The sequence below is a fragment of the Melanerpes formicivorus genome, unplaced genomic scaffold (assembly GCF_026170545.1).
Source record: "Melanerpes formicivorus ecotype bairdi unplaced genomic scaffold, bMelFor1.0.p_v2 SCAF_14, whole genome shotgun sequence".
NCBI lineage: Eukaryota > Metazoa > Chordata > Aves > Piciformes > Picidae > Melanerpes > Melanerpes formicivorus.
The window spans coordinates 181,910-202,988 of NW_027142366.1; the positions used below are offsets into that span (position 1 = coordinate 181,910).

General features: G+C 59.9%; 1 protein-coding gene across 3 annotated transcripts in view; it reads left to right on the forward strand.

Annotated features, from left to right (window-relative positions):
* The window catches only part of LOC137445061 (caskin-1-like), a 33,440-nt gene extending 13,187 nt beyond the window's left edge, over positions 1-20,253 (forward strand). The window contains exons 2-22 of one of the 3 annotated variants that reach the window (XM_068146462.1): positions 1,923-1,974; positions 4,951-5,048; positions 5,155-5,300; positions 5,394-5,489; positions 5,757-5,887; positions 5,969-6,077; positions 6,334-6,442; positions 6,551-6,645; positions 6,730-6,847; positions 8,667-8,882; positions 11,411-11,518; positions 11,683-11,801; positions 12,672-12,759; positions 14,321-14,418; positions 14,851-14,961; positions 15,279-15,380; positions 15,838-15,976; positions 16,065-16,706; positions 16,809-18,167; positions 18,269-18,668; positions 19,279-20,253. In XM_068146462.1, the coding sequence (XP_068002563.1) occupies positions 1,923-1,974; positions 4,951-5,048; positions 5,155-5,300; positions 5,394-5,489; positions 5,757-5,887; positions 5,969-6,077; positions 6,334-6,442; positions 6,551-6,645; positions 6,730-6,847; positions 8,667-8,882; positions 11,411-11,518; positions 11,683-11,801; positions 12,672-12,759; positions 14,321-14,418; positions 14,851-14,961; positions 15,279-15,380; positions 15,838-15,976; positions 16,065-16,706; positions 16,809-18,167; positions 18,269-18,668; positions 19,279-19,375 (4,433 nt within the window). In that variant the 3' untranslated portion in view covers positions 19,376-20,253. Of the gene's footprint in view, positions 1-1,922; positions 1,975-4,950; positions 5,049-5,154; positions 5,301-5,393; positions 5,490-5,756; positions 5,888-5,968; positions 6,078-6,333; positions 6,443-6,550; positions 6,646-6,729; positions 6,848-8,666; positions 8,883-11,410; positions 11,519-11,682; positions 11,802-12,671; positions 12,760-14,320; positions 14,419-14,850; positions 14,962-15,278; positions 15,381-15,837; positions 15,977-16,064; positions 18,168-18,268; positions 18,669-19,278 lie in introns of all 3 variants that reach the window. The other 2 variants (XM_068146460.1, XM_068146463.1) reach the window with 2 other exon arrangements.
* The last annotated feature ends 826 nt before the right edge of the window (positions 20,254-21,079 follow it).

A 21,079-nucleotide genomic window follows, 5' to 3' on the forward strand; every position in this document is an offset into this window, starting at 1 on the left:
GAAGCCATACTGGAGGACTGAGCTCACTGCAGCCCTACCTGGGCACTGAGCAGGCTGGTGGCCACTGGCAGTGCTTTAAGGAAAGTCAAAACCTCTGTGTGGCTGGAAGTCACTGACTAAGCACTTGGCACGGGTAGTGATGGAAGTGCTAAAGAGATTTTGGCAGCCTCAGCCTCTCCTGCAGGTGCAGGGAGGAGAGATTTGCTGATGCCAGTTTGTGTCCTTGGGGATCGGCACTGAGGGGTGCAGCGGTGACGCTGACAGCGCTTCTCGATGCCGATCCCCAGGCATTGTCCCATCCCAACAGCAACCCGTGGGAAAGGCCAAGCACTGAAGACCTGCTGACATCCGTCTGTCTGTCTGTTAGCTGGAGTGGGGCCTGTTTGGGGGCCGGAGATCGGTGCCAGTGCTGGGCATGGTGCCGCTCCTGCGCCCGTTCGTTCCTTTTGTCCACTGGGCATTGGTATCCTTGGGGGGTGGCTCGACCCCCTTCTGGGAGCTGCTTCTTGGCGCTGGGTAGCAGCGGAAGCAGCCCTGGGCTCCTCTCCACCACCACTGAATGGCACCTTTGTTGGGGACCCTGCTGAGAGCTCAGGGATGGTGGGGACCTGCCTGGCACCATTTGCTGCGGTCAGTCCTGGGGATGTGGGCTCTGCCCACCAGTAACGTCCAGTCCTTCTCTGGGGTGGGATGTGGGGGGTTGTTGCCTGGGTTTTGTTGCTGGGGTGGTTTGTTAATGTGTTCAATGAAGAGCACAGGGTGACAGGGCAGGGGAGGCTGCCTGGCACGTGGGATGAGGGCTGGTGGCAGTTTGTTTGCTGGAAGAGAGGTCAGCTGGGGCTAGATGGGGGGACCCTGTGGTGTCTTGGCCCTCCCCTTGCCCTGGAGACCCCACAGTGGTCCTCTCCCTCCCCATGCCCAGGAGTCCCCCTGTTGCCATGTCTCTCCCTGCACCCTGGGGATCTTACAGTGGTTCTGTCCCTCCCCATGGCCAGGGGACCCTGTGGTGGCCCTGTCCCTCCCCATGCCTTGGAGACACTGGGGGGGTCCTGGTCCCCCTCCTTGTGCATCCTTCTGGTCCTGGATCTCCCTTCCCTGCCTGAAGTAGCCCCTTCCAACCAGCTTGTCCCTAGCATGTTTGCCCCCAGCATGCTTGTCCCAAACATTCTTGTCCCCTCGACACATCCAGCTGAGTTGTGAGGGTGAGGACTGCTACCTCTTCCCCTGACACTCAGGCTCAGGACTGTGATGGTGCCATTCATTGTGGTGGGCACAGGGGCAGCTGCATGAGTCCCCAAGACAGGGCTCTGCCATGATGCTGCCACCCTCCTCTTCCTACTGCTCAGGCTCCCCGCTGCGAGAAGTGCAGGCTCCCTGCAAAGCCTGAGTGGCATTTTTCAGGTAAATCTTCTGTAGATCTGGCTCCATCCTTCCTCCTGGTGCTAATTGGATTGCCCTGAGGAGGTTTATTTTCCCACGGTGGCAAATGTGGGGTGGGAGCATGGCAATGCCAGGCAAGGGGCTTCAGGGACATGCTGGGGCTACCCGCTCTGCTGAAACAGCCTGGTCTGGCAGCTTGGTGTGGCACTGGGGCAATACTGGAGTCCCAACAAGACAAAAGAGCTGGAAGAGAGCCCCAGGAAAACCCACCACAGCTTGGGTAGATGGGGATCCTGGTGCCAAGAGAGGTCCTTGGGCCCTGCCACCATCAGCAGGGCCCCTTCAGCCTAAGCCCTCCTCCTTCAGGCAGCTCTGCATGGCACCATGCTGTGCCCCAGCTGCAGAGCTGCAAGGAGCCCAGTCCTTGGTAGGAAGGGAGGGCTGGATCTGCAGCCTTGTCATCTCCCTGGCACACTCTAGGTCTGTGCCGTGGCTGCTTCTGGTGCCACTCTTAATCTGCTGTCCCCTTCCCTCTCTTCCAGAACTCCTCGGATCAGCAAAGAAAGTCAATGTCAACTTCCAAGACACCGATGGGTGAGTGGGAGCCCTGTGTCAGTGTCTGCACAAAAAAGGGGGCATGTGCAAAGGGGTAAGGGGTGCTCAAAATGGGCTACGTCAAAAGCATCATGGCCAGCAGGTCAAGAGAGGTGATTCTGCCCCTCTGCTCCTCTGCTCTGGTGAGAGCCCACCTGGCGCACTGTGTTCAGCTCTGAGGCCCCCAGCAGAAAGAAGGACCTGGAACTGTCTCCTCTGGAGAGGGTCCAGAGGAGGTCACAAAGGCGATCAGAGGCTAGAGAACCTCCCCTATGGGAACAGGCTGAGAGAGTTGGGGCTGTTCAGGCTGGAGAAGACATGGCTCCAGGGAGATCTTAGAGCAGCCTTCCAGTACCTGAAGGGGCTACAGGAGAGCTGGGGAGGGACTTCTGGTAAAGGCTTGTGGTGACTTTTGGGAAATGGTTTGAAACTAAAGCAGAGGAGATTTAGATTGGACATTAGGGAGAAATTCTTTAGAGTGAGGCTGGGGAGACACTGGAACAGGTTGCCCAGGGAGGTTGTGGATGCCTCATCCCTGAAAGTGTTCAAGGCCAGGCAGGATGAGGCTTTGAGCAGCCTGGGCTGGTGGAAGCTGTCCCTGCCCATGGCAGGAGGTTGGAACTGGATAGTCTTTGAGGTCCCTTCCAACCCAAACCTGTCCATAATTCTATGAAATGTATCAGGAAATGAGAGGTGACCCTCTGGCTTCTAGAGCAAACTTGTGAAGCAGTGCTTTACTGTGGCCTAGCTTCTCTTGAGGAAATGCTGAACTGAGTGTCAAGATCAAGAGATGGGAGCATACAGACTGGAGCTGGGTTGGCTTCTTTGTACCTGTTGTTTGAGCCCTGGAGCCAGCTGCCTAGAGAGGTTGTGGAGTCCCCTTCTCTGGAGAGCTTCCAACCTCAGCTGCACCTTGTGATCCTGAGCAAGCTGCTGTGGGTGCCCTGCTTGAGCAGGGGGTTGGACTGGATGATCTTCAGAAGTCCCTTCCAGCTCTCACCATGATGGGATTCTGTATCCTTGCAGCTCCTGGATGTTTTTGGGAGTGCAGGAGCAGCTCTGCAGCAGGGGGGCAACCTCCACTGCTGCTCCTGGAGAGGATTCATGCTGCATATGTGTGGGGCACTCCACGTGTGCTCTGCTCTACCACCCACCATTGTGCCAGCTCAGCCAGCCCAGGGGTTTTGCCTGTTTCCCTATCTCTGCTCTGCTCACTGATTCCTGGCCTGGTTAGTGGATGCCACGCTGGAGTCCCTGCACTTGTCCAGGGAATGGTGCCCTGCCCAGTGCCTGGCCTTTGTGCCTGGCTGTGCCGTGCCAGGGGAAGCCCCTGAGGCAGCCCAGCGGGGGCAGGGTGCAATTGGCACCATCTTGAGTCGGTCTGAGCAGGGTGCTGGAGCAGAAAATGCTGACATTTCCCAGGCAGACATTGGGGATCAGCCTTCTGTGCTGAGCTGTCTGCTCACATCGCTGCTCCATGCTGCCAGCTCTGTGGACAACGTGGCGGCTGCAGCCTGCTCCCCAGCTGGCACATTCCCCCAGCCTGGCTGTGTGTCCCAGTGTTGGGGGACAGGGGAATGTGGTGGCCAAATCATGCTCCCCAGCTGGGATATGTGTTCCCCATCAGCTGAGTGTCCCAGTGATGGGGGACAGATGAAACACCACCCCACCTTCCTTCTCTTGGGCACGGGGCAGCTGTGGGAGGTTCCACCTAAGGTCTGCAGCCCATTCCCATGCACTGGTGACACCGAGGTGGCCCAGGGGATGGGACAGGGATGCTGTGTGTGACTGCGGCCTGGAGCAGCAGGTGACAGGCACAAGCACAGCCGTGTGGTGGATGCCACTGCTGGGAGCAGCAAGTAGGTCAGCTCCTGGTCTGCTTTCTAGTCATGAGCCTCTTGGCTTGGCCCATCCCAGAGTGGGGTGTGGGGTTGGGGGATTCCATCTGTCAGCTTGGGCTCCCCTGTGCTGGTGCCTCTGGTCATATTGCTGGAGCCAGGCTGGGAGAAGTGGGTCACTGGGAAGAGCAGCACCCTGGCACACCCCCACCCTCAGTGGACCTCCCCACCAAGTACTTGCTCATCCCATCACCTCCAGCCCCAGGGAGTCCCAGCATCTCCAGGGAGCATTTCACAGAATCCCAGCATGGTGGGGGTTGGAAGAGACCTCTGGAGATCATCCAGTCCAACCCCCCTGTATCCATCTTGCACCAGCATCTCCAGGTCAGCCTATGCTCCCAGCTTATAGAATCACAGACCGGTTTGGGTTGGAAAAGCCCTTTCAGATCATCAAGTCCAACCACTCTCTAACTCTAGCAAGGCTGGTGCTAAGCCATGGCCTTCAGCACCACATCTCTGCCTCTTTGAAACACCTACAGGGATGGGCATTCAACCACCTCCCTGGCCAGCCTGTTCCAGGGTTTGAGAACCCTTTCAGTGACATTTCTTCTAATGTCCAATCTACGCCTGCCCTAGTGAAAGCTGAGGGTCCTTTGGGGCCATCTCCATCCCATGAACATGATCAAATGGATGGGATGGAACTGGTTGCATGAGGCAGGTTGGGAAGCTTGAGGGTGCACCACCACCAAGAAAAAGCACCTCAGGGCCTGTGGCATTAGGGGTATCCCCAGCCCTGCCTCCTCCAACACAGGCTGCAGGGGAGGGTCTATCCTGTGGCTGTAGCCCCCCCCAAGAAAGCCAAATAAAGTGGGGCTGGGGAGCAATCCCATGTCCACCCTGGCACATCCCACCCTCTGGCCCTTGTTGCATGCTGTGGCTGATCCTGTGCCCATGTGGCAGGGATGTATAGCTGCTGTGACCCTGGGATCTTGGGGACACTGGCATTTGGGGGGCTGCAGGAGGCAGAGCGGGTGCCCTGAGGTGCTGTAGTGAGTAGAGGCTTGTGGCCATGCTGCTGGGCGTGGGCTGTTGGAGAGGACAGGGACATGGGACCCCTGACACCATGGCTGCTCCCCAGGTTCTCAGCTCTGCACCATGCAGCACTCAACGGCAACACAGAGCTCATCTCACTGCTGCTGGAGGCACAGGCTGCAGTGGACATCAAGGACAACAAAGGTGAGTCCCAGGGTCCTGGCTGTGGCCCCCCACCCCTCTATAGGCCTTGGCTGGGTGCATTGGTGTGCCTGAGTGGTCATGATGTCCCCATCCTGTCCACCTGCAGGAATGCGGCCCCTGCACTACGCAGCTTGGCAAGGCAAGAGGGAGCCCATGAAGATGGTGCTGAAAGCAGGTTCCTCTGTGAACATCCCATCAGATGAGGGGCAAATCCCCCTGCACCTGGCAGCGCAGCATGGGCACTATGATGTGGTATGGTGGGGCTGGTGGCAGCAGCGGATGGAGGGGGCTGTGCCACCCTCCCTGCCCCTGCCCTCACCGAGCTGGTCTCTCCCTCTTCTGCAGTCGGAGATGCTCCTGCAGCACCAGTCCAACCCCTGCATCATGGACAATTCGGGGAAGACCCCTCTGGACCTGGCATGCGAGTTCGGCCGGGTCGGGGTAAGCCCTCACAGTGCCATGAAATCCCCACCTTGACCCAAGAGTGAGATTGGGAAGGGGTTGGGGGCACAGCAAGGTTCCTGGAACAGCCTAGGGTGGGCATGGGGTAGCTGCTGGGAGGGTTGGCATTGGAGACCTGCAATGCCAGCACTGCTGGGAAGCTCCAGCTCTGGGAGGAGGGGCAAGAGCAGGGAGGAGAGGTGGGCAGTGGGGACACAGCCCTGGCAGAGGCACCCTTGCAGCCCTGCTCTGTGTTTGCTGAGCCAGGTGGTCCAACTGCTCCTGAACAGCAACATGTGCGCAGCGCTGCTGGAGCCCAAGCCGGGCGACACCACCGACCCAAATGGCACCAGCCCCCTGCACCTCGCCGCCAAGAACGGCCACATTGACATCATCCGGTGGGTACCACGGGCAGGGGGGTGGGCAGTGCCAGGAATCCCCCAGCCTCCCATCCCTGATGATTCCACTGCTGCCTGCAGGCTCTTGCTGCAGGCTGGCATTGACATCAACCGACAAACCAAGGCGGGCACAGCACTGCATGAGGCAGCTCTCTGTGGCAAGACGGATGTGGTGCGGCTGCTGCTGGATGTAAGAGCCCCCCCGACACCCCTCTAGATACCCCCAGACCACAGTGGGGCTATGGGAAGGGAGGGAGCCCATGGCTGGGGCCTGTGGAGCAGCATGTGCCCCTCTCCCAGGAAATGGAGTGAGGGTCCCAAGGTTGGTGCACACCAAGACAATGAGCTGTGCCCTTCAGCTGCTGAGTGTGGGGTGGTCTTGGGGGTCCTGGGGTGGTGGGGTTTGAGGGGCAGCTTCTTCCCAAGCCCTCTCCACACCATTGCAGAGCGGGATCAATGCCCATGTCAGGAACACCTACAACCAGACAGCTCTGGACATCGTCAACCAGTTCACCACCAGCCAAGCCAGCAAGGAGATCAAGCAGATGCTGCGGGGTAGGGGGGCCAGGGGATCATGGGGAAGCTGGGGTGGGGATGCCAGGCTGGGGAGTGCAATGCCCTGTGCGGTGAATGAGCGGTGACACTCCCGCTCTGTCCCCGCAGACGCCTCGGCCGCGCTGCAGGTCCGGGCTGTCAAGGATTACTGCAACAACTATGACCTGACAAGCCTCAACGTGAGAGCTGGGGACATCATCACTGTGAGTGCCACTGCTGGGGGACACATGGGCACCGGGTGCACCCCGCTGGCACTGCCAGCCCCTGACCCTGGCTCCTGCCCACAGGTGCTGGAGCAGCATGCAGACGGGCGCTGGAAGGGCTGCATCCACGACAACCGGACTGGCAACGACCGTGTGGGCTACTTCCCCTCCAGCTTGGTGGAGGCCATAAGCAAACGAACAGGCAAATAATCCTGGTCCCCTGCACCTCCACCTCCTCCTGAGGGGCTGCTCACAAACCTGCACCCCACAGGGCCCCCCCGTTTAGGTCTAGGGTGTCAATGGGGTGAAGCCAAATGGGGGTGATGCCCCCATCATGCATGGTTGGTGTCCTCCCCATGGGCATGGGGATGGTGCTCTTGAGTGTTTGGGGTAGGTGCCCATGGAACGCCCTGCTCTCCCCATGGAGTGTGCAGGGTTGGTGTCCCCATCAGGCATGCGGGGGGGTCACCCTGTCTCCATTTTCTGTGTGGAGCTGCTGTCCCCATGGTGTGTGTGGGGCTGGAGTCTCCATTGTCCGTGTGGGGCTGGTGTCCTCATCAAACGTGGGGTTGGTGTCTCCATCAAGTGTGTGAGGTCCCTGTTCCCATTGTGCATGTGAGGTTGTTGCCCACCTGGTACCCATGTGGATCAGTGGCAGCAGCCCGAGGGTGCTCACAGGGTATCCCTGGGGCTGGGGGAAGCATTTATGGTGCTGGGAGGTCGGTGCATGGGGACAGCTGGGGGTGTCACTGGGGTCTCAGGAGTATGGAGCAGTGGTGGGGCCACAAGATCTGGTGCTCAGGATCTGAGCATGGGGGCTGGGCACCCATACCAGGGACCTGGAGTTGCCTCACAGGGACCCTCTCCCTGTCAGGGGCTGTCTCAGGGATCAGATGCTGCTCCCCTGTCCTGCAGTGCCTGTCCCTGTCACCGTTCCCACCCTTGTGGGCTCCCAGTGGGGTGCATGGTCCCCCAGGGCTGTCCATGGCTGTGTCCAGTACCAGGAGCTGTGTTGGTGCTCACAGTGACCCATCTCTTTCCTCAGCAGCCACATGCTGCCTAGTCCCACGTGTTGCTGGGGCACAGGCAGGGAATGGCAGCACTTGGGCAAGATCCTAGGGGATCCCATGAAGGCCTGCTGGCTGCTGGGCACCACCACACTGGCTGTGGAAGCTTTGGAGGTGCCATGTGCCACATGGCCAGGGGTAGAGCTGCCCTCCACGTGTGGGTTGTGTGCTGGTAGCACAGGGCTGAGATCTGTGGGTCTGCAGTGGTGCTTGCCAGGGTGTGGGGTTTGGTAGCAATTCCATCATCTGAAGCCCTGGGCCCTGTGAAGCAGGGTGGCAGCATGGGCTGGAGGCAGATGCTGCACCAGGGCTTGGCCAGCTGGGTATAGGGGGTGCTGGCACTGCAGCTCCCAACTCAGCTGTGCCTGCAGCCCCTTGATGTGCCTTGATGGGGGGGAGCAGGACCACAGCAGCCTGGCTGTGGGAGCCTCACAAGCTGCTGCTGCCTCCAGCATGGGGCTGTCCCAGTGTCTGTGCCATGGTGGGTCTGTGGGATGTGCCCATGGGCTGTACACTGTCCCAGGCTGTGCTGAGCTCAGCTGCTGCTCCTCCGCTCTGCATCGGTTGGGTCTCGGCTCTGGCTTCTCCACCTTCCTTTGATTGCTTGTTTTGGTTTGTTTGCTGCTTCCCCATTCCTTTTCTCTTCTTTGCTTTTTTAGTTTCTTCTCTTTTCTTTTTTTTCTCTTTTCTTTCTCTCCTCTCCCCTCCCCTCCCCTCCTCTCCGAACCTCTCCGAACCTCTCCGAACCTCTCCTCTCCGAACCTTTCCCCCTCCCCTCCCCTCCCCTCCCCTCCTCTTCCCCTTCTCTCCCTCTCCCCCCTCCCACTGCCTCCTCTTTCTCCTCTCCCTCCTCCCTCTCCTTACCCCCTCCCTTTCCTCTCTTTTTTTGGTGGCGCTGAGCGTTGTCTCTATCATTTGGACCCTTTTCATTTTGTCTCTTGTTTTATTTATCAGGTTCGTGGGAGACTGTAACAATCCCCCACCACTACCAAAAGACCCCGCTCCCGGCTTTCGGGGCTGCTGTGCTAAACGGTGACGCCTCGTCCCATCCGTTCCATTCCCTGCCTCCACCTCCACCTCCACCACCACATTCCCATCAGACTCTTTTCAGTTCCTTTGGCTATCACAGGCTCTCCCCTAGCAGTGCCAACGAGCCGCCTTACGGACAAGGTAGTTCACCGCTCGCTTCGTGCCCCCAGGCATTTTCTTTTCTTTGCCTTTACTGAGTCTTTTCTTCCTCCCCCTCCCCCTACCCCTCCACCCCCCTTGCCTTTGCCATGGTCTGGCTGCAGGCTATGCATGCATGTGTGTGCATGGACCCACAGAGTCATGGGCTGGGCTGGGCTGGGTTGGAAGGGACCTTTGAAGCACACCTGCTTCAACCCCCTTGTAATCATGGACTGGTTTGGAGGGGACAAGACCTTTAAGAGTCATGCAGTCCAGCCTCACTGCAGTCGGCAGGGACATCTGCAACTAGAGCAGGCTGCTCACAGCCCCAGAGAACCTGACCTGGGATGGTTCCAGGTATGGGGACATCTCCCACCTCTCTGGGCACACGGGGTGGGCAGGGGCATGCACATCTTGCATGCCATCAGCCCCCTCCCTTGCACCACTCTAGAGCTGTGTGGCCAATGGCTCTGCCACCAGCACATCGTGGAATCATGGACTGGCTTGGGTGGGAAGGGACCTTTGAAGGTCATCTAGTGCAAAATCCTGCAATCACAAAATCATAGACTCCTAGAATGGTTTGGGTTGGAAGAGACCTTACAGAAGATCGGCTTCCAACTCTTTGCCACAGACAGGGACACAACCCACTACTCGAGGCTGCTCAAGAGCTCATCCAGTCTGGCCTTTAACACCTCCAGGAAGGGGACTGGTTTGTATTGGGAGGGACCTTTAAGGGTCATCTAGTCCAGTGAGCAGGGACGTAGAATCATTAAGGTTGGAAAGCACCTCTGTGATCAAGTCCAGCCTTCTACCCAACACCTCCATGATCACCAGACCATGTCCCAAAGTTCCACATATACTCATCTTTTTAACACCTTTTTGACAACTGCAACTAGCCAGGCTGCTCAGCACCCCAAAAAAACTGACCTGGAATGGTTCCAAGGATGGGGCATCAACCACCTCTGGGTAACCAATATCCCATCCTCACCACCCTGCTGTCCCTGGCTGTGGGGCAACACCATGCTGCTGGCTCTCTGTGCTCTGCCCACAGTCACTACTCTTCTCCCTGCTCTGACTGCCTGAGAACTCCCAAAAAATACCCTCCAGGCTCTGTGCCATGGGGCAGGGCTGGGCAGCACTTGATGGTTTGATGCCCATCGAGCTGCTCTAACTCGGTCAGGGCTCAGAAAGGGGCTGGGATGCCAGACATGCTTTCCTGGGGGATGCTCTTGGGGCTGGCAGTGCCCAGCTAAACCCTATGGACTGTTCCCATGGCACAGGCAGGTGACAAATGCTGCAGGTCTATGTGTTGGGAGCTCCCGGAGAGCAGATATTTGACAGAGGGTTGGCAGCGGTGCAGCCTGTGCCATGCCCGCAGGGGCTGCCACCACCTCTGTGGGACTGGAGGTCTTTGCATGTGCCCTGGTGATGATAGGGCAGTGGGTGTGTTGGGAAAGCGTTGGGATGGCCACACTGGTGATGGGCATGAGGGAGCAAAGCTTCTCCCTGGGGCTGTTTCTCCTCGCTGAGTCACTCAGCAGCCCGAGCAGTATGGGCTCCTTTTGGTGTGACCATGGCACACAGGGCACAGGGACATCCCAGCACGATGGTGGCATGGCCGTTCCTGTGGTGGCACTCCTCACTTTGCTTCATCCACCCCCTGCTACAATCCAGCTATTAACAGGATGAAACCAGTCTGGGCAGCAGCAGGGCGGCAATGCCCCGTACCAGGTGATGGTGTCCCATGGCTGGTGCTAAGCCAGGCTGCATGGTGTCTGATGACAGTGCTGTGTTAATGCCATGGCAGTGCCAGGTCTCACAGGTCTGTTGTCCACCTCATCTGGTACTGTTCTGAGCCCTGTGCTCAGTGCTGTGCAGGAGCAGGACATGGTGGGCAGCAGTGTGAGCTGGTGAAGGAGCAGTGTTTCAGGGGTGACCCTCAAGCTGTACCCCACTGATAGGGCTGGGTCCTCTCACACACTGCTGTGTCACCCATGGGGCATCCTGGGGAGCCTGGGGGTTCAGCAGCTGGTGCCTGGCACCACATCGCCCTGTGTCCTCCCCGAGATGGCTGCAGGCAGCTGATAGACATGACCTGCACTGCCTTGGATGTGGCACAGTAGGGTGGGGACCCCAGTGCCCACTGCCTGAGCTTGCCCAACTCCTTTTGCTCCCTCCCCCACACTGGGTTGTGTCCCCATCCTGCTCCACACGGGGACGACAAGGTCCCCGTCCCCTCCAGTGCTGAGCCAGGACACTGGGACATTCTGCCATGGGTCCATCCCTGACTGGTAGGTGGCAGCATGGGGTGCCAGGCCTGCTCACTGTCACCCTGTGCCAGCTTCCTGGGACCTCTGGGACAGTGCTGGCATCCCTGGGCATGGCTGTGACTGGGGACCTCACACCTTTGCATTGGGGTTCTCCATGTGTGCAGCACTGACAGGCGCTGGGGGGCTGTGGGTCACCTTGCCCTGTGCCACCCCAATGCAGAGGCCCCATGCCTGATGGCTGCTCTCTGCTCTGCCACCAAGGGTCCCGTGGGGCCGACACAAGCCCATCCCACATCTCGCCGCCGCAGAGTGGATCGGCTGTGCCAGCACCTGCCGAGGAGATCTGGGTGCTGCGGAAACCTTTTGCAGGTAGGGCTGGCACACGCTGCTGGCACACGCTACTGGCACCCTCCTGTGCCTTGGAGTCACACCTTGGAGTGGCGGCTCTGGTGGGCTGTGGCTGCACCAAGGCATCCTCCAGCCCTGGCCATGGGGCTGGGTGTCATAATGGCATCTCCTCTCTCTCTGCACAGGTGGTGACCGCAGCAGCCTGGGCAGCACGGGCAGCGTGGCCTCTGCCCGCAGCTCAGGGAGTGGGCAGAGCGTGGGCAGCGGGGCACATGCTCTGCATGCTGGCTCTGAAGGTGTCAAGGTAAGATGAGCCCTGAGGTAGCCATGCCACTCTCTGGTGACACTTGGGTCCTGCCTTGGCACAGGGTTCTGCTAGGAGTAATGGTGGGCCAGGTGTTGTGAGGTCTTCCCAGCACCCAGTGTGCCACCATAGTGGCTGTCACAGTGGCCACCAGAATGTCCCCTTCAGGCTCAGCCCATGACACAGCGTCCTGCCAGGCTGCAGAGCAGGGCACAAGCTGCCCATGAGCATGGCTATGGTCCAACCAAGGTTGTGTGCCAATGTCCCTGCTGCTGCTTGCAGGGTGCCACTGCACTGCATGCTGCCACTGCATTGCACGCTGCCACCAGCATGCTGCTTGCTGCTGTCTGCTAGCACACAGCCCCCTGCACTCTGCCCCCCTCTGCTCTTTATACCCTGCACCCTGCCCACTGCTCCCTGAAACCCTCTGCTCTTTCTGCCCTACCTACAGTCCTGTGCCCAGGCTGAAGCACCCATGAGCCCACCTTCCCTGGCATCCTGTCTGCCCTATGCCAGTGTAGGATGGGCACTGGGCTCCCCATGAGCCAAACACTGTGCTGATGGCCATGGGGGGCTTTGTTTTATGGGTGGGTGGGTGCGTGCTCTACTTTGCAGGTTATCCTGGCAGCCCATGCCAGGCATGCGCCAGGCTGGATCTGGGGTGCCGCGGTGCTGTGGGCTCTTGCTGCCGGCAAAACACCATCTGTGCTGCTCCCGCTCTGCCTGCTGCAAACCGACTCTGCTGCCTGCCTTGGCAGAACGGCACCCACCGCAGCACCCTGGCACCCTGGGCACCCTGGCACCCACCAGCCACCCGCCTCATTCCTGCTGCTCTCTCTCCCCCCGCCCCATTCCCGGGGTGTTTTTCAGCTGCTGGCAACGGTTCTCTCCCAGAAGGCTTCTGCGCAAGAGTCCTCCGTGGGCGATGGGCCGGCCAAGGCGCAGGACATCCCCGCAGGTGGGTGCCACCAGCCGGCTGCCGGGAGCCAGCAAGCAGCCCTGGCACTGCCACGGGGCCAGCTGCGGATCCAGGGATTTTGTCCTTTTTTTTTCCCTTATTTTTGCCACGGCACCCGGCGCCAGAAAGAAAACGTGGGGGTAAAAAATGACTCTCTCGCCTTTCAGCTGCTGCCAGGCCTTCTCCTGCCTCGGTTAGTGGGGACCCCACGGAGGGGTGTGGGGATGGGGGGTGGTTGGCATGGGTGAGCTGAGGAGGGGGCCGCCAACGCTCCTCCCCAGTCCCTTTCCTTCCCTGGCACCTTGCCAGCCTCACCGGAGCCTGAGCTGGGGGTCCCCCCACTGCCACCAGTACCACCCAGGGGACTGCGGGTGAGGGACTTGGGTTGCCCATGCTGAGGGGGTGGCATACGCTGGGTAGGGGGGTTGGCAGATTGGAGATGCGCACAAGAGGAGAATGTTCACGGTGCAGAGGATGCCTGGGCTGTGCAGATGCAGAGGCAGAAAGGATGGAAACATGAGGAGGGGGTGCAGACATGAGGAGGGGCATGCACAGCCAGGGACGAGGGGGATGCAGACATGAAAGGAGGGATGCACAGATGGGGAGGGGTTTGCACACGTTGATGGGCTTGTGGGGGGGACAAATAGATGCTTGGGAGGTGCACATGCAAGTGGGCTGCAGATGTGAGGGAGATGCACATGGCAGAGGGAGGCACATGAGAGGAGGATGCCCACACAAGCAGGCTGCAGGTGCCAGGAGGATGCACACACACACAGTGGGGGAAGACACACAGACACATTGGATGTGCACAGATGGAGGGTGCAGTAGTCAGGGGGGGCAGGGGCTGCTCTCACTGGTTCTGATCTGAAATACAAGACAAATTTCTGTGCAGCCCTTGTCACCCATCCCTGCCATGTCTGGCAAAGGCACCAGCTGGAGGATGGGTGCTCTGTGTGAAAGTCCCAAGGGATGAGGCAGCTCATGCCAGCCTTCCCACCCCAGCTGGGGCTCTCTCTCCTGGGCACAGTGGGTGGGTGAGCCCTGGCATGGGTTGATGGCACAGCTGGAGGAGTGGGGACAGGGTTTTGGGCAGGTGCTGCCTGGCCAGGGAGGCAGTCAGGAAACCTGCTCCAGAGGAGACGTCTGGCTGGGTCACTCCATCTGGGGCCACATTGGATGGAGGGTATTGTGGCACCCTGCCAGGACTAGGAACTTACCAGGCTCTGGGTGGGTAGGCATGGCAGCAGCACAGGCTGCCTCAGTAGTGCCATGGCATCTAGGAGCTGTGTAGACCATGATGGTGGAGACCCAGTAGAGCCCCATGCCAGTGTGGCCAGCTTCTGCAGGACTCAGGGATGGGGGCTACAACTTTGGTGGCTGTGCCTGGGCATGGTGCCCTGCACTACCCCTGCTCATCCCAGGGAATCACTCCTGGTGTCCAGAGCACCCAAAGGTGTTCCAATCTGCTGTGCTGGGGCAGGTGTCCCTCTCCCATGCCTGCCCTGGCCCCGCCAGCCTGGGGGCCATGGCTGTGCCCTGCTGATTGCTGCCCCTCCAGCAGGTTCATCACGATCACAGAGCATGGCCAGCTCCCCCTATGCCACTCAGCCCCCCGCTGAGCCCCAGCTGAAGAAGATGGAGCCACCATCAGAGGGGAAGGTGAGTGGGAGCACTGGGGTGGTGTTGAGAGCCCCCATGGTGGAGCATAGTGTTGGGGTGGCATGGACACAGCCATGCAGTGGGGCCACCCCTCTGCAGCCATAGCCTCAGCCTCATGCTATGGCCACCAAGTCTGGTAGGGTTCTGGGTTCTAGCCACAATGGCAGTGCCCATGGGATGCGGTGCCATGTGATGAGCCAGTGGCATGAATCATCCCTACAGCCAACAACTCCCCAGCTTCCTATCACCAGCTCCCTGCATTCCCCAGAGGACAGATATGTGCAGGGTGCCCCAAGCCATGGGGCCATGCTCCCATGCAGCGCCAGCTTCTAGCTGTAACCTGATGCTGGCACACGGATAGATGTGGGGACAGCCCAAGGGATAGCTCCTTGTCCTCAGGGTCACCCCAAGCTGCCATCCCTCTTACCCCAGAGCTCGGAGGCCGTGTACCAGTGGCTCTGCAAGTTCCAGCTGCAGCTCTATGCGCCCAACTTCCTCAACGCTGGCTACGACATCACCACCATCAGCCGCATGACGCCCGAGGTGAGGCCAAAGCACCGTGGAGCTGTCGAGAGGGGAAGAGACCTTTGAGTTCTTCAGGTCTAACCATTCTCCCATAGCTCACAGCCCACCACTGCTGCTGATCCACCACTACTGAACCACCTCCCTCAGCACCACATCCAAGCAGTTTTTAAACCCCTTCAGGGATGGGGACTCCAGCGTCTCCCTGGGCACCCTGTGCCAGAGCCCGAGAGCCCTTTCATGGGGCAACAACCCATAGGGACACTGAGGCTGGCTGATACCATGGTAAGGGAGGCACAGCCAGCACTGGGTTGCACTGACTCCCTTCTCTGCCCCAGGACCTGACGGCCATCGGTGTCACCAAGCCAGGGCACAGGAAGAAGATTGCCTCTGAGATCAACAACCTCAGCATCCCCGAGTGGCTGCCCGAGTACAAGCCGGTAAGAGCCTTGTGGCACTGGGCACATCAAAGCCAGGTCCAGGGTGGCAACTAGTCCCCTGTGCCCTGTCCCCTCCAGAGGGGGGTGGCACAAGGGGTGGGCATGGGAGCTGGCACATGGTGGACAGATCATTTCCACATCCAGCAGTTCCAACATGTCCCCTCCTGGCAGCTTGTAGACCATCATGCTGGTGCAAACTGTCACCTCGTGGGCATGAAATGGTGTCCCCTGACATCCCTCCTGCCCCATTGGCTGGCACAGCAAGGAGCTTCCCATGGGAATCGGGTTGAGCATGACCCCAGGTGTTTATGGAGCACTGGAACAGTGTCAGGACAAGGGGATTCATCTGAGGTTGTCCCCAGTAAAGTGGCATCACTACATGGCATGGGTACTGAGGTGCCAGAGCCAAGCCCTGCTGCCAGCTGGCACTGAGCTGTGCCCCCTGCCCCTTCCCTAGGCCAACCTGGCGCTGTGGCTCTCCATGATCGGCCTGTCCCAGTACTACAAGGTACTGGTGGAGAATGGCTACGAGAACATCGACTTCATCACCGACATCACCTGGGAGGACCTGCAGGAGATTGGCATCACCAAACTGGGTAAGGTCCTGTGCCAGGCTCTGGCTGTGGTGGCCCCCGCCCCCAGTGGCAGTGCTGATGTCCCATGCCACCATCCCATGATCCCCAGGCCACCAGAAGAAGCTGATGCTGGCAGTGAAGAAGCTGGCAGAGCTGCAGCGCGCAGAGCTGGGCAAGTACGAGCCGGGCACACTGAAGAGGAAAGGGGCAGCAGGCCCGGAGGTGCTGACCATTGAGTCCCCGCCACCAGAGCCACCTGAGTGCCAGTCACCCAAGATGACCACCTTCCAGGACAGTGAGCTCAGCAGCGAGCTGCAGGTGGCCATGACAGGAGAAGCCCCCGAGGAGGCCCCCGAGAAGGTGGCAAACTCCGTGGCCCCTGGCTACCGCTCACCACCGGGTCTGGGCGGCCGTGCCAGGATGATGAGCAGCTCACAGGAGCTGCTGGGTGATGGCCCACGGGCACCTTCAGCCACTGCCATCTCCAAGAGCCAGGAGTACCTGGCAGAGGGAGCTGGTGAGGGCACGCCTGCACCACCCAAGGAGGGGCGCCCACCTCGGCATGGCCACCCTGTGAAGCGTGCCAGCGTGCCACCAGTGCCTGGCAAACCGCGGCAGCCCTTCCCACCTGCAACTGGGCAGCTGACACCGCCACCAACCCCTGGCAAGCCACGGCCCCCCTCGCCACAGGGCCCATTGGTGCCCCACGCCACTGCCAAGGTGAAGCCCACCCCACAGCTGCTGCCACCAGGTGAGCGTCCCGCCTCGCCCCGCTCCCTGCCCCAGTCACCCACCCACCGTGGCTTCGCCTATGTCCTGCCGCAGCCTGCTGAGGGTGAGGGGACACCCGCAGGGATTCCTGTCCTGCCTGTCTCAGTGCCAGTGCTGTGCCTACCGCCAGCAGGCGAGGGTGAGGAGGAGCCAGGGAGACCGAAGAAGCGGGCACACAGCCTGAACCGCTACGCTGCTTCCGACAGTGAGCAGGAACGGGACGAGCTGCTGGTGCCCGACGCAGGGCCCTATGCCACCGTCCAGCGGCGCGTGGGCCGCAGCCACTCGGTGCGGGCACCTGCCGGCAGTGATAAGAACGTCAACCGCAGCCAGTCCTTTGCTGTCCGCCCCAAGAAGAAAGGCCCTCCACCACCCCCTCCCAAACGCTCCAGCTCTGCCATCTCTAGTGCTGGCATGGCCGAGGACTTCCCCAAGGAGGGTGACAGTGAGGTGGCCACAGGGCCACCTGTCGCTGAGGAGAGTCGTCAGGAGCAGCGACGTGCCAGTGACCTGGGTGGCAGCGTGGACACGGGCAGTGCCGGCAGTGTGCGCAGCATTGCTGCCATGCTGGAGATGTCCTCCATTGGTGGCGGTGCTCGGGCGCTGGCACTGCAGAAGCCACATGTGGCTGTGGGGCCAGGGCCAACCAAGGCACCCGATGGCTACTACCTGCAGCCAGGCGCTCCTGCGGGCAGCCCCGAGCGTGCCCGTGTGGCCACTGTCCTGGCCACTGTCAAGCACAAAGAGGCCATAGGGCTGGACGGTGAGGTGGTGAACCGGCGCCGGACCATCAGCGGCCCCGTCACTGGGCTGGTGGCCGCCGCTCGCCGCGAGCGAGCTGACAGCGTGCGGTCGGGGCCGGGTACCGACGGCCCCGGTGAACGGCTGCGGGTCGAGCGCGGTGGCTCCCCTGATGGCATCCCTTTTGCTGAGGAGGGCAACCTCACCATCAAGCAGCGACCGCGGCCCCTGTGCCCAGCCCGGGGGGACTCGGGAGAGGGACTGTCCCCGACCCACCGCCAAGGGGACCTGGGCAAGGTGGAGGCCAGCGCCACGCTCAAGCGGCGGATCCGGGCCAGGCAGAGCCAACAAGACGGCGTCCGCTTTGTCCTCACTGAGTCTGACACTGTCAAGCGCCGGCCCAAGGCCAAGGACAAGGAACCGGCGCTGGAGCCGGCCCCGCTCATTGTCTACCAGAACGGCACTGGCACTGTCAAGCGGCGCCCAGGCTCCGAGCTGAGCGGGGCTGAACCACCCCCCACCCCACCACCTGCCGCCTGCCCCGATGGCCCCGACTACACCCCGCCGCCTGCCGAGGCCAAGAAGCCCTTCAAGCCACCGGTGTCTCCTAAGCCCGTGCTGACGCCACCGCCCCAGAAGGTCCCTGGGCAACCAGCACCCACCCCCAAAAAGGTGCCCATCCCAAGCCCTGGCAGCCCAGGTAGGTGCCCCACCAACCCCCAGGATGTGACCTGCCCTGGGTGGACCCGAGAGGTCCCACTGTCCCTGCTACCCTTCTGCCTATCTCCCTTCTCTCTGCAGAGGTGAAGCGGGTCCATGGCACGCCACCCCCAGTGTCGCCCAAGCCCGTGCCGCCTCCCACGGCCCCCAAGCCCCCCAAGCCCCACGCTGCCATGCAGTCGGTGAGTGCCAGTTCCACGCCGGCCCCATCCCCTGCCCGGCAGCTGGGTGCCACCACCGCCACCAAGCCGTCCAGCACGCCCCCCTCGCTCTGCTCCAGCCCCGCCAAGCCCCTCTCGCCCGGCGCCCAGCCCCAGCAGGTGCCGGTGAAGCCGCCACGCTCAGCCATGGCTGGACCCTCCCTTGACACCGCTGGCCCTGAGTTGGCTCAGCAGAAGCTGGAGGAGACCAGCGCCTCCCTGGCTGCTGCACTGCAGGCTGTGGAGGAGAAGATCAAGCAGGAGGACAATCAAGCGGCAGAGTAAGTGGGCATTGGGTGGGTTGTGGTCCCTGGGGATGGTACAGATATGTGCTGTGCCACCACGATGCCTGGGGTGGGTCAGGAGGGCACCAGCATCATGGGCAATTGTTGGGCTGTGTCACCATGGTGGGAGTGAGGCTGTGCTGGGTGATGTTGGGGAGATATTAGAGCATCATGGATGATGTGCCAGGGATGCCCCCTCCTCGGGGGTGGATGAGGCTGGGGTGGATGAGGCCCTGAGCAGCCTGGGCTAGTGGGAGGTGTCCATGGCATGGACTAGGAACTAGATGATCTTTAAGATCCCTTCCAACCCCAACCAGTCTGTGAGCTTCTGGCTAGACCTGGACAGGGGAGGGGATCCTGGGAGACACCCTGCTGCAGCAGCACGAGCAAGGGGATACGGGCATGCAGGTGTGCTGGGACCTGTCTTGGGGAAACTGATCCAGAGCATTATGGAGCTGTGTGGTGGCAGGGGGGACATGACACTGGCGACATGCTGCTGAGCACTGCAGGACAGAGGGGGTCATGCAGGCTGTGGCACAGGGCATAGGGGACCGTGTGGTGCCACCATCCCATGCACAGCTCTGACCCATCCCTGCCCCTCTCCCAGCTCGGCTGTGGAGTCAAAGAGCACCGTGAGCATCCTGGACGACATTGGCAGCATGTTTGATGACCTGGCAGACCAACTGGATGCCATGCTGGAGTGAGGGGCAGCAGGGCCCCGCGAACCTCAGGGCTTACGTGGGCACAAGGGCACAACGATCCACGACCCCCACCCTGCCCCACTGCCCTCCTCCTCCTTGTCCCCTTTGTACAACCGTCCCTTCGTCCTGGATGTCCCCTCGGGGTTTGCACAAAGAAGAAGATACCTCAGGATTGTGCTCACGGACTCGGCTCCGGCAGAACTCCCTTTGAGAAGCAAAAAATAGTACTCAACTCCAACACCAGAAGAAACAAAGCAACACCAGACAGCCCCCACCAGCTGCTAGGGCTCCAGGATGGGGGGTGGGGGGTGGGGGGTGGGGTGCGTCCTCTTTACCTACCTGTCTGACGGCCACCACACCTGTGCCCTGCTGGCCCTGGAGCCACGGGTGGCTGTGAATGTAGCACAAGCCCTGCCCAATGTGGTGGCCCTGGCAGTGGCCACTTGTGGCCCATGGCCATGCCGGTGGCAGGGCCAGGTGGGCAACTGCATTTGGGTTTATTTTCTCCTTTTTTTCAATTTTCCTTGGTACTTTTTCTTTTTTTCTTCTTTTTTCCTCTATCATCATTGGCTGGGGGTGGGCAGGGCCAGGCACAGGGGTCCGACTGCGGTGTCACACCAGGTTTGGGGGGCTGCTGGCCACTGGGGGCAGGGGAGATCCCCATGGTGCTGGAAGGTCCTCATGGTGGGGACTGAGCCTTGGGCTGGGGAAGAGATTTTGTTTGTGTTGGTTGCAAATTTGGGGAGCGAATGCACTGTTTTGGGGCAGGTCAGGGGGGTACCAGGCTGTGCCCCTGCCCAGTCCCCTCCTTGCCTGGGTAGGAGAGGACAGTGAAAAGCTATAAAAATGTATTAATTTATTGGAGGGGGGAAAGAAATAACACAAAACTAAGATATAAAGCAGATTTTTTTTCCCCCTCCCTTAGCACCAAAATAATAAAAAGAAACTTTAACAAATATATATTTAAAAAAAAGAGAGTTAAAAATATTAGTGAATATATAAAGAGGTTTAAAGGAAATCAAGAAGAAACTGGATTTTAGCTTGAGAAAGAAAACAAAAAGACAAAGAGAGAAAACAAAGATTATTAGAGTATAACTAAGCTGTGTGTCTTGTGGCAAACTCACTCTGAGAGTAGCACAATATTTCACCTTGTCTCTGGGTGGAAGGTAGGGTGCAAGAGGTTCCCTTTCCCCTGGGATTCACTGTTGGTGTCTTTTCTTTTCAACACCCTTAAGAACTCAAGAGGATGTGCCTTGTTTTAGGGAAGCTTGGGGTTGGGCTTTTGTTGTGGTTGGTTTGGTTTATTTTGGCAATTCTTCACCTGGAGGTGTTCATTTCTTTTGGGGTATCTTTGGGTTGGGAAGAGGTGGGTTAGCTTCTTACTCTTTAAGGAGTTTTTGGTGTCTCTTGGGCGTGGGTCTCGTTTTGTGCCCTGGAGGGTGCGGGCACATATCCTTGCGGGCACTGTGCCCTGTGGTAGGCTCCTGTGTAAACCAGTCCGGTTCAATCACTCCAGTCCTGATGAGTGCAGGTTGGTTTGGGTTTAGGTTTGGAGTTTTTGGGGGGGGGTGTTCTTTTTTTGGCTTGTGGTTTCCAAACTCCAAAGTGTTGCTGGTTCCTTTCTTTTCTGGAGGTGTACAGAGTTGGTCTCTTCTCCGCCTCCCTCCTTCTCCTCTCCCTTTCCCCCTTTCTCTCTTCCTTCCCTGC